Source organism: Lepisma saccharinum, chromosome 4, assembly GCF_977018435.1.
Source record: "Lepisma saccharinum chromosome 4, izLepSacc3.1, whole genome shotgun sequence".
Lineage (NCBI taxonomy): Eukaryota > Metazoa > Arthropoda > Insecta > Zygentoma > Lepismatidae > Lepisma > Lepisma saccharinum.
In genome coordinates, this window is record NC_139232.1 from 57,095,907 (window position 1) to 57,114,456 (window position 18,550).

An 18,550-nucleotide genomic window follows, 5' to 3' on the forward strand; every position below is an offset into this window, starting at 1 on the left:
ATAATCTTGTAAAGAAAAATTGCTAGCCGCATCGCTTTGCTACCATTTTCAAGCTTGGATAGGAAAAAAAATCGAATAAGCTTCCTACACTGGTACTGTGGATACCACATCGATTCTGCCCCTTCCTCTATCCCAGCGAGTGTCTCCTACCGACACTTAGCATCTCTCGGCTCCAGGAAGTTGATTGATAACGCTCCCTCGTTCGGGCCGAGATGTTAAGTGGAGGGGATATAAAACGCTGTACGGACGGGGTTTTGCCAAGGACGAAGAAGTTGGCGGCTCCTTGTTCCAAAACTCTTCCGCTAATTCACCATGCCAGTGCACCGAGTTCTTCCGAAGGCCACGCTAATTTGAATACATCTCCAGACGAGATATTGCTAAAAAGCAATCTGATGACCAAACTTAGCGAAGTGAAGATTACTTAGATGACACTATATACTTCATGGAGTAGACCGTTATTTGCTTTCATGAAACTTGGTAAAATTTTCATTGTTAGCAGAAAGAAAACCCCAAATAGATGTTGGGGATAGCTCTTATTTTCACAGACAGAAAACAAAATGGCAGTACATTCAGACATGAGTACAGTCCTTTCATCTAACGGGTTGGCATTAAACTCCTTGTGCAGTGAATTGGGGCAGTTCTGAAGTAGAGATGGTTGCTAATACGATGCTAAGCCTCCGCAGAAAAAAAAGGTGGCGAAAGTTATAGAAGAGTTAATTAGAAGCAGTTCTTTTCAAGGAAAGAACAGGGAAAGCCTTTCGGCGTGTAGTATACCCGTTCTGAACCTCCCGAGAAAATGGACTGAAAAACAGAACGTTCCACTATCCCTCTTTGTGAGCTCTCCGCATGTATTAAGGAACACCACCGGTCGTGAAAGAAATCAGACGTTGACTGATAGCTATTTCTCACGGGTTAAGGTATGACTTGGCTATCAGGAATAAATTAAAAGATCCTCGCTACCATGCAAAGGTACCACATGCCCATGAACACAAGGTTATTAATGCCGTCCTCCGTGGTTAGCCCAGTGCGCTACGATGCCAGGGGTCCCGGGGTCGAATCCCGACCAGGGCATGGGTGTTCTTTGCAAGAGCCCTTCATCAAATTCATCATATCATTACTCCTCCTCATCGTCCCGATTGGAAAAAGGGGCAGAAAAGCGATGTAGAATAACCTAACTCAATCAATCAATCATCATCTCCTTCGCGATTAGCCACAATTGATAGAAAAGATAGGAAAATAAAAGAAATCAATCAACCGAAAAGGCTATTACTAGTGTGAGTACTAGCACGGCCCTAAACTGAACCCAACAATGTAGTGGCACATTTCCACAAAGAAGGCAAAAAGTTTGACGACAAATTAACCTCTACACTTCCAACACGATGTGAGAATATATAGGATATTCGGTGTGGTGGCTCAGAAAGAGGAATTCGATTGGCCCGCATGGATTCTAATTTGTTATTGGCTAGATCAGCTTTATTCTGGTGGTCTGTGACTGGCTCGCTGTCATTCTGAATTCTCATTGGCTGGATCACTTTGTTTCGGAGAGACTGCTGATTGGCTCGCTCAGATTACTCGAGAACATCTGATAAAGTTGCGTCGCACTTCCCTAAGTTAGGCTAGATGGTAAATATAGTTCATTACTCTTGCAAGCAAAGGCCAATGTTCTCCCATTTTTCTTTTCGCTGTTACGCAAAAAGTTAAGTAATCCAACCACGAAGCGGCCAGTCATGGTTATGTGAGCTTGATGAAAAAATTCTCCAAGAGGAACATTCAGAATCGTCGGTGGCGAGTCACGCTCGTCTACTGTAATCCTCATAGGATAAAAAAACTGAGGTTCTCAATATCCGAGCAAGTAAATTGTTCACGAGGGACCGTCGATGGCCCCCGGCGTTAATCTGATTTGACATCCTCTGACTCTTGCGTCACGACCAAACTTACGAAGGAAATCCCCGTCGCACCTACGGACGCAAAAAATAGCCGCGTAAACGCTCAAGGTTCGAACGTGAGGTCTAAATTAAGACACCCCATCGGATTTAACACTCTCCTTCGGAACACTCAAGTGCACTAACAGGATTTGGAGTTATGCCGAGCGGAAGGTATTAAGTTCCGAAAGTTGGATTTTCGCACCGGATCTGAAATTAATCAGCAAAGTTAATTACTTAGGCATGATGCTGTAACCAATAAAGTGAAGTTTTCTTTTCAAAGAAGTGCAAAGCCATACTCTCTGCGTATCACCAAGCCGTGTGAAAACACGGAGAGGTCATATTTACGTTGGGAATGATGATCATTTAATCATTATCGCTTTCCGCATGTATCAGTTCTATTAGTGACTGGATGGAATGCACTGTACATGACAAAAATGGCCATCATTTCTTTCCGGGGAAACCAATCCTTCGACTCCCTTAAATTTACCAAAAAAAGGGTGATTTACACTGGGTAAACATCGTGAAATTCTTAGAAAATGTTTAGAAAAACTCTGTATAAAGTAGTTATTTTTCACATGTGCTGAAACATGGAAAAATTGCAATATTAATGAACGGTATAGAATTCAAACACATTTACATCCAGATGATAACAAGGGATTACAATGATGCGACATCTAAAGACAGATAAAATATTGTCCGGATTGCTTCTTAAATCTATGAAATATGGAACATGAGAGTAACACCGGCCTGCATGGGTTTGGACTTCTCGCAGATGACTGTTGTCTGAATAATTTCAACATGCTGATTCCAAAACCGAAATCCATTTCTACCCATCGCGTCTATTTTTTTTTAAATGAGCAATATATTAACTGCCTTAATTTCACAATAAAATGTATAGTTCCATCATTTTCACAATAGATGCTGGAGAATATTTGTTTTCCACCATACAAATCATCCAATTTTGAACTGCAAATGCACATAGAATAGTAAGCATTTAATTCACCTTCTACCTTAACGAGACACATTGGCATGAAAATTGTATGGACTTTGATTACGTAAGTTTCATTTTCGAAAACAACATGTCCAAACTCAACGTTATCATGTGATGGGTTGATTGAACTTAGTGACGTGGAGTAAAATCGTGGAATAGGAAAAAAATTGATGTGATTGGAAGAAATTTGTCATTTCCGTGATCAGCATTCAAAATACTTCCAGAATCGCCTACTGCAATTTCCCTTGTATAAATTTCCTTTGTTGCTTTCTGTAATAGGCGTAATGGAATGGCGAATATGAGAATTTTGATTGTCAAATTGAGAAAAATCGTGACGTGATGGGAAAAAATAGATTTCATTTTCGTGACCAGCATCAGAATACTTTAAGACTCACCTATTGGTTTGAATACATCAGATTTGTTTTTTAAAAAAGCAGGGCTGTGTAATTGGTGTTATATTTTTATCCCATCAACATGTGGGAATGAATTACTCAACCATATGAGATAACATTACATTTATTTCCCTACCACAAAGGAACAAGTATATGAAAATATTGAGAAGACATATGAATGTAGAATACACAAGGCCCTAATAAAGATTTGGTAGTAGCTTTTGTTTTTCATCCAAATCTTTATCACATATTGAATACGGAACAATAGAAATATACGTACGTTGATTTCCTCAATGTGCATCAGACGAACACCAATTTGATGATTCGAACCAAAATTTAGTTCCTACTATAATTTTCAGAAAACATTAATAACATATTCACTGAAATGGTTTAGGTATATCCATAACAATATGACCATGACCAGGCAGTCTAATATATTAGACCAACATTTAAAGTGAGATTGCAAGCCATTAGGATCATCAAAATATATGCAAAGTAAAGGTACGTCTACTGTGAAATTCCCTGTATTAATGAAAAGTAAATATAATTGTAAAACACACCCTGTACATATAAAACGCAAATAAAAGGTCGATGTAATACTAAATATTAAACAAGCATGTTATCCGCGGATGATGTTTTCATGGCAATGTTGCTAATAATTGCCAAGCTGTCAGATTTCTTTGCGACCATTAACATTCAAGATGGCTGCCTGCTTCGAGAAGATTAACAAGCAGAATACGTTGCTACACGAAGTTCGTCATCTTCTCTGTCTCTCTCTCTCTCTCTCTCTCTCTCCCTATCCCTCTCCCCCGTCAGCGGAAGCCTGAACTTTCCAAAAGTTTCCTTCCCCGTCTTTTTCCTGAACGCGAGTTGCAACATTGTTGGTGCTGCTATCAAACACTTGCCCCCAGGGAACTAGCTATTGTTACCGCAAAGTCGAGGCGACAGCAAAGGTAAACGGAGCGATGTTCGTATGAGAAGTCGCCAAGTGTAGCGAAAGACGAAATAGTTCACACGATGATACTAAAGGATTACTTGTATTTCTCACACTAAATACGATATGCTTTAGAAATCACTTGTTGTAATGAAAGACCGGGTTAAATTTCAAGAATTTGTGGAGCGGGAAAGAAGACACCTATTTTTATGAATGAAGATGTGTTGTAGAATTTTTATTTTCTTAGATTATTGTTATTATATTATTACGTAAAATAGTAAACTCTTTTTCAATATTTTGATATTTTTACTCTTTTAAATGCTGCAACTGCGTTCTTGTCCTCTCTTTGTGGCTTCTGATTGGCCCGATAGAGATTTGAACGTACCTTTATACGTATTAAAGCGCATATACAGGGTGTCCACAAATGAAGTATACAACTTCGGAGTGTAAAAATATAATAAAATGGCAACATATAGGAAATAGTTTGTCGTGAGAAAATAGTTGGTAACTGTGGACGTTTTCTTGTAGACTGGCAAGATTGCGCTAGTTCAAGACTCTGGCGCCTGGCAGTGTTAGTTGCACTGTTATCAGATATGATGTCTCCATAGTAAAAAGCAGTGTTTGTGTGTGTCTTGTGGTTTGCAGGGACAAAATCTTTAGTGCAGCGAAATTTCATAGAATGCACAACGGACATCATACCACGCGAAAAAGCATTGGTCAGCGGGTTAAGAAGTTTAAAGAGACAGAAATTGTTTTAAGTGTACGACCAGACCTTTGCGGGAATCGCATATCTAAGCATGTTGCAACCAAAAGAGCGCATGTGGAGGTCTAATGACCATGTTATATAAAACTTCCACAATTTGTATGCATTGTAGAAATATAATTTCTTGATTCTTTCTTGGACCTCTCCGATCGTGCAGTGGTAGCGTCGTCGCCATGTAATCAAGGTGTTCCGGGTTCGATACCCGGTGGAGGCACATAGTGGTTCGGGTCCTACTTTAAACTGTAGGTCCAGTCCCGATTAGCCTTACTGTATATAAAGTGGACTTAAAACACCAAATCAATCAATCAATCATTGATGCTTTCTTGTAGTTTTATTTCTATTACACTTCTAAGTTGTTTACTTGATATGTGGACCTGGAATTTCTTCACTGTCATACGGACATACAGGGTGTATATAAAATGATTTCATTTCAGCTCATTTAAAGTCTCATTCATTGTTCTCTGCCCAATGGACAGGTTTTAACTGCAGGTTTTCCGATAATAACATAAGAACCACTTAATATAATATAATCTATCAGTTGATAGCATCATCTTCCCGGAACCTTTCCACATTAAACATTCCTTCCAGTGAGAGATCGGTGTCGCATTCGACACAGTCATCTCACACATCGTCACTCGCTGCAGAGGCTGGACCCTCTGTTGTGCCATCTATAATTATCATGTTTTCAGACAAAACTCTTCACCTTCCTAACTGTTTATCATCCATGTTAGGAGATCATGGTAGTGTTTTAAGTATTGTTTTTAGATGTTTGAGAAGAGAGGGCCTATTACATCGTTTCCGGGAAAATTTACCTTTTAATGTGTTGTGCATGTTCTTTAAAACCTTTCCTTTTAACCTTTCTCCACACCCTTGTTTTAATTCTCAGACAGGGATTTGTGATAATGGGATTCTTTCTCGAAATTCCATCTGTTCTCTATTATCGAAACAAATATACATTCTTAAAATTGTTCACAGTCATTGAGATATATTTCCGCTTCGAACTCATGTGCCTTGTAGATCATGTTGCAACATAGTTTCAGCCCCAAGCTATGTCAAACATTGTACTTGATTTTTACTTTCTAGAACTCTAAATTTATCAAAATAGGATCTTATCGGATTTATACAGTGCTAGTTCTTCGACGTAAGAAAATTAGTCGCCTAGACATCCTGAATTTGCCTTGGGAAAATATCATGTAAACATATTCCGTCGTATTTACAAGTAGACGAGCTTCCACACAAAGATAAAGTTGAATTATGATAAGGGCTCCTATACTTTAGAAACAGCCGTAAAGACTGTCAGCTAACAAGATTCGTGTAATCTTAGCCTTTTGTTTGCTGCTTAGCATTTGTAAACCTTGAATACTGTCAAATCATTTGAACTCTCTGAAAAAATCCTGGCAGCTATGCAACCCGACCTACAGTACTGTTATTTTGGTTGCAGGCATTCCAGGCGCTAGGAATATTTTAATATGTTGTTTTATTGATCAACGTTCTAAGAGGAAAAATGCTGCTTGGACAGACTATTCAAGGTGCAGAAAAGTTTCTATAAATAAGTACTTACGTGTTCAGCTCCAGGTCGAGACGAAATTTGTGATTGAAGGCCTTGATGAGAAGCGAGGTGCGATGGAAATGTTTTCCAGTCTGAAATTAAAGAAGATTCTTGTTAGTAATTGCATGGCATCTTACCTATCATAAACATGTATTTTCCTTCAAGTACATTGTTTGCAATACTTCTACATTTGATGCATACAGAAAAAAATATATAAAGTACGCAGTTCAGGATTGTTATGAAAATCCCCTCAACTCGCAGACCTTCAATGCTTTTTGGCTGCCCCTACTGCCTTCAAGGAAAAAAATAATTTGCCATTTCTTATGGTTTCATTTATTATGCATGTCTCTCTGAACTCTTCAGAAATTTGAAACACTGTGTTTGGAGGCCAGGATTTAAAATGCATTAGAGACTGTCAACTTATTAGACAAGTGATTTCTTTGATTGTTCATCTATAAAAACAATTTCTACAAGCACTTCCAGCAACAATAAGAGATATTGTGTTGATTTTTTTCTATCATGAATTTATTTGGAAGAACCTCTGCTAAGTATGGAGAGTAAAACGTGTTAGAGAAAGGGGGATGGAGGGAGTAGAACAAGGGTGTAGTTAGAGAGAGAGGGGGGAGAGGGAGTTGGGAAAGAGTGTAGGGGGAAACTGGATAAATATATTGAGAATGAGAGAGAGAGGGGGAGTTGGGAAAGAGTGTAGGGGGAAACTGGATAAATATATTGAGAATGAGAGAGAGAGAGAGAGTGTAGATAAATAATTTTGAGAAGAGAGGGAGGGACTGGGACAAAATAAATATTTAAAAAGAGCCAGATACTAGGAAATATGGAAAAAGAGGGAGAGAAGAGGAAAGAGCGAGAGAAGAAGGAGATTGCATGGAGACTTAATAGAGGAGAGAGAGAGAGAGAGAGATGAGAGTAGGAAGATACAAAGTACAAAGAAAGAAGCGGATGATACATGCAGATAGAGATAGAAAGAGAAAGAAGAGAGTGAAATAGAGAAAGCACAGAAATGGAAGAGAGAAAAGAGGAGAAGGAAAGAGAAGAAGAGAGCTTCTTTCAGTAATCGAGTCAGAGAGGTACATCAAAGAAGTCAACCACGTACCGATTCTCCCACAACAAAATAAGAACGTAAAACTTCGCCAAAGGGAGACAGTATTTTTTGTGTTTGTGGTATTGGAAGAGGTTTCTCTTTCGGATTCCACAGTTTCATTTAGGTTTCGTCTCTTCCCGGTGGCTTAGGGTTCTTCAAACAATGCGCGGTAGGCGGGGAATCACCCCTATTGATTCGTTATCGGGTTGGTTTTCAATTAAGAGCAAGTGGTTGCCACGGCTACCAACTGGCGGGATCCACGCGGGTCAAGAAGGCGGGGTCTCTTCGACCGTGTTGCCATCTGTAGGGAAGAAGTGGAAGCAAGAAAGGCTGTTGATTAAAATGTTTTCAGCAAGGGTACCTCAAGCGCGCTGGTTTCATGGCAAATGCAGCATATGGTAAAAAACGGAGCTGTTGTGTGATTGTGGATGCTAAGCCAATGACAACTGAATGAAGTGAAACGTGAAAGGAAGTACTCAGAAAGAAAATGCCGGCTGAAACAATGATATTGAAAGAAAATGTATGAGAATAATTCTGTGACGCCGTACACCAGCGAGTAGATTGCATGAATACGAACACCTTTTCCTGATAACGTTTTACTTGTTGAAGCCTTCTTTTCGACACTACTATAGGTATTAATCATGCGAGAACGGGTCTCGGCATCTCCCGTGTCAGTCCTGACTCAACTGCCGAGCTGTTCATATCACAGACAGTGAGGAAATCGGCAGTATTGCAGTGAAACTATATTCTGCGCGCACGTTTGGGTCTATATGTGTGAAACGTTGCTGCAAAGGTAACCTGTCGCGGGTATTAGCTTTCTAAAAAACACATTTTATATTCTACTCGAACCACTCACACGGATTTACGGTTGACACTCATTTTCTTATTTTATTTATTGGAAAAATTCAGATAAAGCGCAAATGGAAATTTTGCTCTGAAATTGTCAACAATGAAAAGAACAAAATTAAAAATGGCACAAAAAGATTAACAAAAATAAGCAAAAGATGGCAGTATTTCATATTATTTTGTTTTGATGGAAGACATCAGCACCTAATGCGAGGTCATTACTAGGGACGTTCAATATATAAGTTTCCCTGTGCTATAAAATATTGTATAAAGCAATGCCATTAAAAAGAAGCACATAGTTGACAAGCGTCATCCTTCGTCTACAAGGAACAACAATCGATTCGTTATCAGACGTGAAGGCGCATGCGCTCAAGGGCGAAGAGTAAATGCTTGTTCGGAAAACGTGTTCTCGCGTCATAAGGAGTTCAGAAGCATGGATGCTAAGGGCGATCTGCTTATGGACTTTTTGGAACGAGGAAGAACAATTAATGCTGTCAAACATTGGATAAACTTAAAAACGCAATTCGATATAAGCGACCAGGTCTCCTGTCAGCTGGTGTCATTCTTCTTGACGATGACGCTCGCCCCCACTTAGCAGTGCAAACACAACACAAAATTGAAGAATTGGGGTGGAAACGGCTGCCCCACCGTACATACAGCCCCGATTTAGCGCCGAGTGATTTCCATCTTTTTCCGGTGTTAAAGTCTGAATTGCAAGGTTACCGTTTCGAAACAGATGAAGAAGTGAAGCGGAATGTGAGAATAGTGCTCAATAGCCAGAGCCCTGATTTTCTTGCAAAGTGTATGGACAAATTGGTTCAACGGTGGGACAAATGCCTGAAACTATATGGAGATTATGTGGAGAAGTGAGGAAGGATTCCTCCTACACATGTATGTATAGTTTTCTAATGTATTTTTATTTACAGCATAGGGAAACTTATATATTGAACGACCCACGTATATTGGGTGGGAACTCTGTAGGCGAGATAACGTTGTTGTATTTCTTTCTAGCTTAGTTTTTCTGTGTAAAAAAGATTTCCGTTATGTGTTGGTCGCATTGGCACTCGAAAGTGGAATTCCTGAAGTCATCTTGCAGCGGATTTTGCGATCGACAACTTTGTATATTTGAACTCATTCGGCAAACAGCGAAGATAGAGTGTTTGTAAGTTTAGAAAGGGCAGGAGATGGGATGTTGAAAAATTGTATAATAAGGGAACAATGTAACTATCTTTAGCTAAGAAAAAGTAAAAGGCTGAATCGATTATACAGAATTGAGAGGGACAAGCCATTTGCCAGACAGAAGAGTGATAGTCTAGTATTGGGGAAATGATTGGCTTGAAGTGCAAGGTGAGGGCTGAGTTATCACTAATTTAAGCGTTGCGAAACGGCAACATTTCTAGTACGATACAAACAGACTATAAACAAACAATAAAGTATGATATAAATTATTTTTCACGGTTGACAACTTGTATATGTCACATTCCGTCTGCAATATTCTCCATTCTTAAATAATGATTCCCAACCTCTGTGGCATAGTGGATAATTAGGTTCTACAATGTCGAAGGTCATAAATTGGAATATCAGTAGCATATGTATGAATTTTTGTGGTTTTCTTCATTAATGCCTCATTTATTCAGAATTTCCAAGTTCTCTGCTCAGGTTAGATTCAGTGGTTTGGCGCCGATTAAGCAAACAGTGAACTTTGCGCAAACTGCTTTTATGTCATGTTGGCCAGGCAGATGTAAAAGAGCTACTGTAAAATAACATATATCCGTTTCAAATTTAGAAACGCAATAAACCAATGCGGTTTCATCAACAATTCTTAGAACATTCATGACATTCATGCAAAGTGACCAATCAACCGAAATCGTCGGGCAACACAAATGGAACAGAACCAAAATCATAGCGGACCGTATAAATGTCTACAAAGAGGAAGTAATATATCGTAGTCAAACCGGTAATTGCCATAAAGAACGAAGAGAGAGTGGGGAAAAAGTAGCTACCCTGGTGTACTTGTGCGCACTACCTTTGATAGCCTCCCGTTGACCGTTCACATTAATTACTTCATTCTCCTGTCACGGGGATGATAAACCCCCTTGCTTATCATCTCATTTCATCGTTAAATCGATAGGATGCAATCATCTCTGTTCCCCCGCTCCTGCCTCCCGTCTTCTCATGTCGCTATCAAATCGGGGGAGAGCAGGATAGCATCCATTTTGAAGCGGCACGTGGGACGCTGCTGTTTAGGCGGGACAAGTGAATTTCTACGTCGTTTCGTTTCAGGGGATGTACTCGGATTTTCTCTGAGGTTTTTCTGTGGCTTCTTGATACCTTGCTCTAGGCTATTGTTGGTTCTTGTTGAATCAACATGTGAAATTCGCATCTGCAACACTGGGCAGATTTGCAAGACATGTCTGAAAACGTGATTTCCATGCCTTGTGAAGGGCCTCGCTCAAGCCTAACCTACTCATGTTTATTTTCCGAGGAAAAAAAAACATTTTCCACTATTTTTTTTAGATAAGCAGGTTAGGGAGACTATGCTTGGTGTTCATAGCATCCCTATTTTTTGTCACGTGGCGCATTGCAGAATGGCTCCATGTCTGTATATAGAGGCCCCAGACCAGGCATAATATCAAATTTTCAGACATCGCTGCAGAACTGTCCAGTCAATAGTCTACTCTCCTTAGCTCGTGTGATTATGTAGGCCCTGGTTGTTCTGTATCTGAATAGAAAATTCAGACTTGTTGGAATCTTCTGACAAAAACCGAACGAATAACATGAGAGGATATGTTGAAAGAGGTGAAGTCAGGTGAGATTGAATCTAGAAGGCTGAGACCCCAGTCCCTTGTCTAACGCAGACTTGACTAGGTCTATCTTATTGCTTCAAGAATTCACCACATTAATAACCCTTTCCGTTGTTATAATTTAGTGATTAAATGATTTCTAACTCTCCACTGGTACACTTTCGTGGAGCAAAAATTGTCAACCCCCGACTATGCAAGGAAAAAGTAGCAGTTTAAATTGAGCAAAAGTCGTTAAATTTCTTACCAGATGCAATCTGTTAAATACAAGGGAAAGTCAAATGAAACCCTTAATTTGTCTCTTTCTTATCTAATAGATTTCTAAATGTAGAGTTGCACAAGTTTTCTGCATTTTAGTATAGCCATATATCCATTGCTGATCCATATATATTTTAAAGTCTTGAGTTAGTGCCTGTATATCTCATGAAGCGTAACATCCCCCATAAAACTGAGAAACTTTATCAGGCATGAAGTTCATAAACCCGATTACCAGCCGTTGCACTCATAAGTATCTAAGGAATGCCATGTCAGACGTTAACCAACCTTCCTGAATTAATGGTATTGCAAACAGGTAAAAAACGTGCTGACCCAAAAGATATTATAGGATAATGACTCGGCATTGTGGAGAAAGAAGGGAGAATAAGTATTGAGTGCAACGGGCAGTGAGGGGTCTTTTTCTTCAGGCGACTGTAGCGTGGAAGCAGCAGGAGAGTTTGGGAGAGCTGTACAGTCTCACGCCTAAGTGTTCACTCTGAAGGTCAGAGAAATCAGCAAAGACAGGTAATTGAGGACTAAAAGTGGTAAACGTTGTAAGTGCCAAAAGAGAAAGTGTTGGGAAATCGCATCGTTCCGCACATCAGCCCGTAGGAACGTTCACACTAGTGACATCTTCAAACGCCCTTTGAACTACTTAGAGGGCTACCAGCCACTTTTCACGTTTACCACATTATAAAGCATGACACATTTCACAGTTTAACGTGGAAAACGGTGTTTGAATTATTGTGGCACTTACAGCATTACACTTCAATTAATTACCTTTCTAACAATGTGTGATCCAAACTTGAAAGCGTAAAATCTAAACGGTTGTGTTTTGCTATCTCTTGAATGTGTATAGTTAAGTACCTCTTGCACCTTACCATCAAGTTTACCACGAACAGCGAGTACCTCCGGAAACTAGGTTGAATGGTGAATGAGCTACATCAACCCATTGAAACATCTAAAAGTCCCTGATTCGATTCCCGTTCCTAAGAGATCGTTACGGAGGAAGAATCTTTGGGATGCAGGCGCAGTCACTTATGACTCATTGTGAAGGTCTATCCACCCATTTGCCTCCGAAATGAAACCATTGTCGTACTTCTGCCTCCATTTGTAATCTTTCTGGCGTGGTAATCATGCATAGAGATATTGAATTTTCATTTGTTTGATAGAGAATTGTATAAGTTTTAGGCTTGCAGAGGGCAAGAAACCAATGTTCTTCGCTGGTGCAAGTGTGTGTAAGAGAAGCCACCTAACCGGGCAACCAGTATCTATCGGACACTGTTGCTTATATTTTTTGTCACATACTCCAAACGACACTTCCTGCGAACCTGATATTTTTTGACTTTGTTTTTTCTATCTTTTTTCTCATTTCACAATATTTGACTTTGTTTGATAAAGAAGGTCAGGCTTAAAAATATATTTTCCATTTCACTTACGTAAACGGGCAAGCAGTGTCTGTCGGACACAGTGTACAATTGATATGTAAAGAAGTCTACTTGAAAATGTATTAACAAATTTTTAATAAAAATTAAAGTATTTAATAAGACCACATATAAATATTATTAACGCTAAAATTGAAAAAATGAAATATATATGAGAAAATAAAACAATTTCCTCACACTACCTTTTTCATATACTATGCTGCAAAAATTACAACAACATGCAATTACGATGATGATGATGATGATGAATACAAGAATTATGGACATAACAATGATGATTAGGTTAAACATCATGTTACTCGCTTGATTCCACAGCGATGAAACATAAAAATCTCGCATTAGAAGGGCAAGATCCATTTTAAAAAATGCAGTGTCCGACAGACACGGCTTGCCCGGACAAGTTACAAAAATAGCTTGCCCGGATAAGTGTTAAAATGACAAAAATGGTGTTGTGAAGCTCACTTGATCCGTGTTGCACGATTGAGGTCATTTTCTAAATAACAGTTGATACCTGAAGTAAATTTGACCTGTATACAGTTAGTGTTGTCCACGGGACGAGACGGGATAGGCTTTTAAAAATTCGAGACGAGACGAGATTGACCATGTGTCATGAGACAAACTAATATTTTTGAGACGAGACAGCATTTCCACGAGACGAGACAGGCCAAAGCCTCGTCTCGTGGGCAACACAATATACAGTCTGTAATATAATTCTTTCAAGGTATTAATTTGACTCATGTGATATATTATATCTTGCTCGCCATCCGAAGCCTGCCATGACTTTTACCACTGGTTGTACTAATCTCGTCAATCTCGGTTAAGACAGAATTGGACAGCAAGGGTATCAACGCAATTTTATCGTGCGATTGTACGGGAGGGCAACGACCAATCAAACAGCTCTCGTACGCAACCAATCCGCAAAAGCACGTGTGAGCAAACACATATGAAATGATTATTCGCATTATTGCGAACTCTGGAATTACGAAGATTTGCACGGGAACATTGATTGGACGTTGCAAAACAGCGGATGGTGATTGTAAAATGTCGGGCAAACGAGATGTTACGATTATGAGCGACATGACGAAGCTAATCTGTAGCTCTCAGTGGAAGTAATATATGCATCTACTGCAGTGCGGCGATATTGTAGACTCATTTCTTTCTTATTTTTTTTTTTTAGGTATTTTAGTTATACATGTGCACAATGCCGAAATGTCTCTCCACAAGCGATTGACAATATTTTGAACCAAATATGATTTTTCTTGCAAGGTACACATAGAATTCTTCAGCAGAATGTGTTTGCGCAAACGTGTACAGTGTCTCTCAAAATTATTAGGACAACGACATTTTAAACTAGGCAACCCAATTTACACAAACCGTTGGTGGGTTGCGTGCAGATTTAGGCTCAGTTTCAGGGTTGCCACATGCACAATAGATATTTATAAAACACGCGAAAGAAATATAAACAAGTATTATTGTATAAAATTATTAAAAATATCAGTATTATATCGCAAATGACAAAATTCTTTCTGAAAGAAAAAAAAATAGGTTTTCTAGTATTTCATCGCTGATGAGTCTACAGTAAGGAAAAGAGGTGAGAGGAAACGAAAGGTCACAAAGGAGAGGAGAAAGAGAAAGCGAAAGGGAAGAGGAAAAGTAGAGGAGAGAAGAAAGATAGGATAGACGAGGAGAGGAGATGTAGTGAGGAGAATGGAAAAGATTCGAGGAGAAATGAGGAAAAAAGAACAAAGAAGAGAAAAGAGGAGGAAAACGAGAGGAGAGGATAGGAGGAGACGAGAAGAGGGAAGTGGAGAGTAGAGTAAAGGAAAGAAAAAGAGAAGAACGAAAAAGGAGAGAATAGTGCAGTGGAGTCGGAAATCTAAGACAGGAAAGGAGATAAGAGGAGTGGAGAAGAGTGGGAAGATGCGAGAAAAGTAGGGGAGGCGATATGAGATAAAAGCAGAACGGAAAGAGGGGAGAGAAGAAGGAGAAGGAACTGGAGAGAAGAGGTAGTTGCAGAAAATATCGTCTGAGCGTCAAGAATGGACGCATTGGTCAAATTATCGACATGAAACATTCAATAACATTTTGAAATGTATTGGAGAATATATTAGATCGGTGCGAAATGCCTTTTGGCTGAGTTCAGAGCAAATTAAAATCTTCCATGCAAGATCTTTGATTTTACCTGCGATTACACCACTAAAAAAATGAACGTAATTTTTAATATTTATAAGAATTATTCAATTTTTCTCCACTTCTCGGTTCGTTGAAATGGAGATTTTGTAATTCAATATTTCCCCTCCCCCATCGTTAATTCCAAACTGAATCATTCCGTTTCACACGGCGTGGACAATGAACACAATGGGATATGTCTAAAACTTACGAAAATTTTCTGTCAGCGGAAGGGTTTGAACCTACGACAATCAGATTGACAATCCTGAACGGTAACCACTACCCTACAACTTTCAGCTCCTTACACCAGGTAGAAGAACCACTACACTACGCCTTTACCTTCGAATGAAACAATATTTTTTTTAAGTATTCTGTCCCTCCAATATTGTAAATGTCGTTTGGTATACGTGTAGTTGAACTTTTACTTTAATTTTGATTTGCGTTCTTGTAGTATAACCGATATCTTCGAGAAATAATTTTCGAAGTAATTAAAAACGAGAATATTGGTAGTTGTGAAAATGCGAGTTATTTCTTCTAACTTATTATTGTGATTAGACATTACTAATGGAAAATATCTAGAGGCTTGAATATTACAGGACGATGTTCTTTTCCTGTGATACTGTAACAGACAAAATGCATGTTTACTGATGCAAGTCTTGTGTCCAGAACAGTCTTATGAAATGTATTTGCTGTTGCGTAAGATAACACGAAATAATTACACCGTTCGCGAACTACCAAATCTGTGCAACGTTATACGTAAACAGGCGGAAAATTTTATTCATAAAATCACTTCACATTTGACAGTGTTAGTCAAGAGAGACTCGTGGGACACTGTGTTAAGGTGCAGGACTAAATCCTTCTAATTTTTCTTCCTCGAAGAACAACAATTTCTAAGGAAGAGCAACAGTGATGATGTTTTTTATTTCTTTTAAATGCTTACACTTTCCTTTAATTGGGTTAAAAATAAATAAGAATATTGCTTGCTTTTCTGTCATTGACGTAGACCAGAGAGAGAGACAGACAGACAGACAGATATTACAAAATAGTTCAAATAGTGCGAACGCAATTACAAAGTCATTATAATTCTATGTTGCGTACTTAGAATTATTCATATAATAATGAACATGTCTAATTGTGAGTTAACAAAAAAAAAAAAACAATAATAAAGAGACATTTTCGCATCACGATTGCAGTTCGAAAAAGTCAGGACAGGGATTGAAAGTAACGCACTGTCCTGACTAAATCGGTGAATCGGACGTCTGGTAGCCTTGCATCAATGATTATAAAACTAAAACCACCCAATATTGCAGCTTGAAGACTTTTGCGCAAGAAACAGATTCATTTATACAAGAGCAAAATTGAATTTTTTACACATTTCAAAAATCGACGATGTTATTTTCGTATTTATTTATTTATAGGTTCACAGTTAAATATTTTAGGGTTCGAGGGGGAAGCATGGCCCACATGGCCCCTCCCCTGGGTACTGACCTTACGTAGACAGTGGAATAGAAATTTTGGAGAACCTTTCTATTAAATTTAGTATTTACATTCACCTTATGCTCAGATAGGTTAAACCGTTTATTGACAATCGTGAACTTTTCGTTTAATAGATAATATTTGGTTTTAAACGACGGGAGAACATTGGTCGAATTTCCTTTCTTGCTCCTTTGAGAGAATATATACTTCTACAATAGCAATCGCGTTCGGAAACCGTGAAAAAAATGACTTGGTTTTCAAAGGCAGACAAGCTTGGTAGTCTAGCTTGCTCGCGATCAAAGTGACTCACTCACGCTATTTAAGGCCGCTTCTTATCGCAAAACACTCTGCTTCGATGCACAGTGCCTGCACCCAGCACGTTACAAGTGACCAGAGTCGAATTTTAAAGAGAATCTGAAGAATGGTAGATTTCATCAGAGGTGGCTAGGTAGGCACCAGCTCAACATGCAATAGTTTAAGTGATAATTCCTGACAACCTGACAAACAAAAAACCGTATTGAATAATTATTGGGATAGTAATACGTGTATCCGCTCTTTTTTAACAATGTAAGCTCGAAGAAAATCTATATTCCATTTATTTATATTGGCAACTTGGTCAACCGGAGGTTATTTTATCGCCTTCGATAATCGAATTGTCTGATCGATTATTTTTTGTTTACCCAGGAACATGCCCCATAGGAGATTTCCGAGACCGGGTTACGTTACTCACTCGTAGCTCCCCAATTTCTTCACGATGGTGGGTTGCCACCGGTTCCATACACAGGCCGAGAACCTAGAGAGTGAGCATAGGCGGACTCGAATCCATGCCGTCCTGGAGTCGGAGGTCACGGAGGAGGACTTTTCTTATTTTACCTTCGGCTAATCGCGAAGATGAGGATGAATAATGAATAGAAAAATCAAGAAGGTCAGGCAAAATTGAAATTTTTACACATCCTTGCATCCTTGCATTGAACTCAAGTGGGGAAAGGGGTAAAATTAGCATGTCCTGAATTGCCACACATATAAATAGTTATTTCATTAATATTTGCCAATGTCCTTGAAGCAGTACACAATTATCGTCAGAGTATCATAATTCATGATCTTATATATAAAAATATCCCGTTGAATTTGTGTCAATTCATTTATTTGTTTATTTTTTTTTATAAATTCCATATGCAGAACAATGTAGCCACTAGGCTATATACTGCTATTACAAATAATGTTACCATGCTCTTGTTTAATGGAAGGGATTCTTTTTTAAGGAACATCTAGTATGGAGGATCGAACGTGGGACCGCAATGCTTTCAAGAACTCTAACCAATACATTACGCTCTTTGTTTTCTTGGAGCTACTGTTCCTAATTATTCTGTCGCCTCAATATTGTAAACGTTATCTGCAAAAAAGAAGTTAAATACTCAGATATAGCTCTGTACTTCTAGAATTACTTGATACACATGCATTTGAAATTTAACTCTGAATTTCTTTCTTCGTATTAGTATATCTAAGCTTGTGAATATATTTTATTTGTAATTTTAAAACGGTTTCATGAACATCTACGAAATAGTTCCTTATAACTTGGAATATGGTGAATAGATATAAAATGTCTTGAAATTAATTTTCGACCACTAGATTTTGGCAAGGGAATTATGTGTGATCCGTTTCCATTTATTCATTGCTTAAACAAACGTTTTAAAACTATGTGGAATTTTCATTCTGGGATAAGTTTCTTTACTTGCTACATGTATGCGAACTACACTCTGTCCCACTTATCTCTGGAGCAGGTGAACGAAAACAAGTATCTGAGCAGCGATGAACACGTGAAAGGAATGGGATTGCGTGCAGTTACCAGCCTTCCCAGCAGCGTGCACTGATTCGCTCTGTCCACTCGATCCCCTCTCCCCTCTC

General features: G+C 38.8%; 1 protein-coding gene across 1 annotated transcript in view; it reads right to left on the reverse strand.

Moving 5' to 3' along the window:
* Nucleotides 1–18,550, reverse strand: part of mmd (disintegrin and metalloproteinase domain-containing protein mind-meld) — a 608,670-nt gene that overhangs the window by 370,034 nt on the left and 220,086 nt on the right. Inside the window, exon 5 of the mRNA XM_083121407.1 lies at nt 6,567–6,646. Coding sequence (XP_082977533.1) covers nt 6,567–6,646 — 80 coding nt within the window. The remainder of the gene's footprint in view (nt 1–6,566; nt 6,647–18,550) is intronic.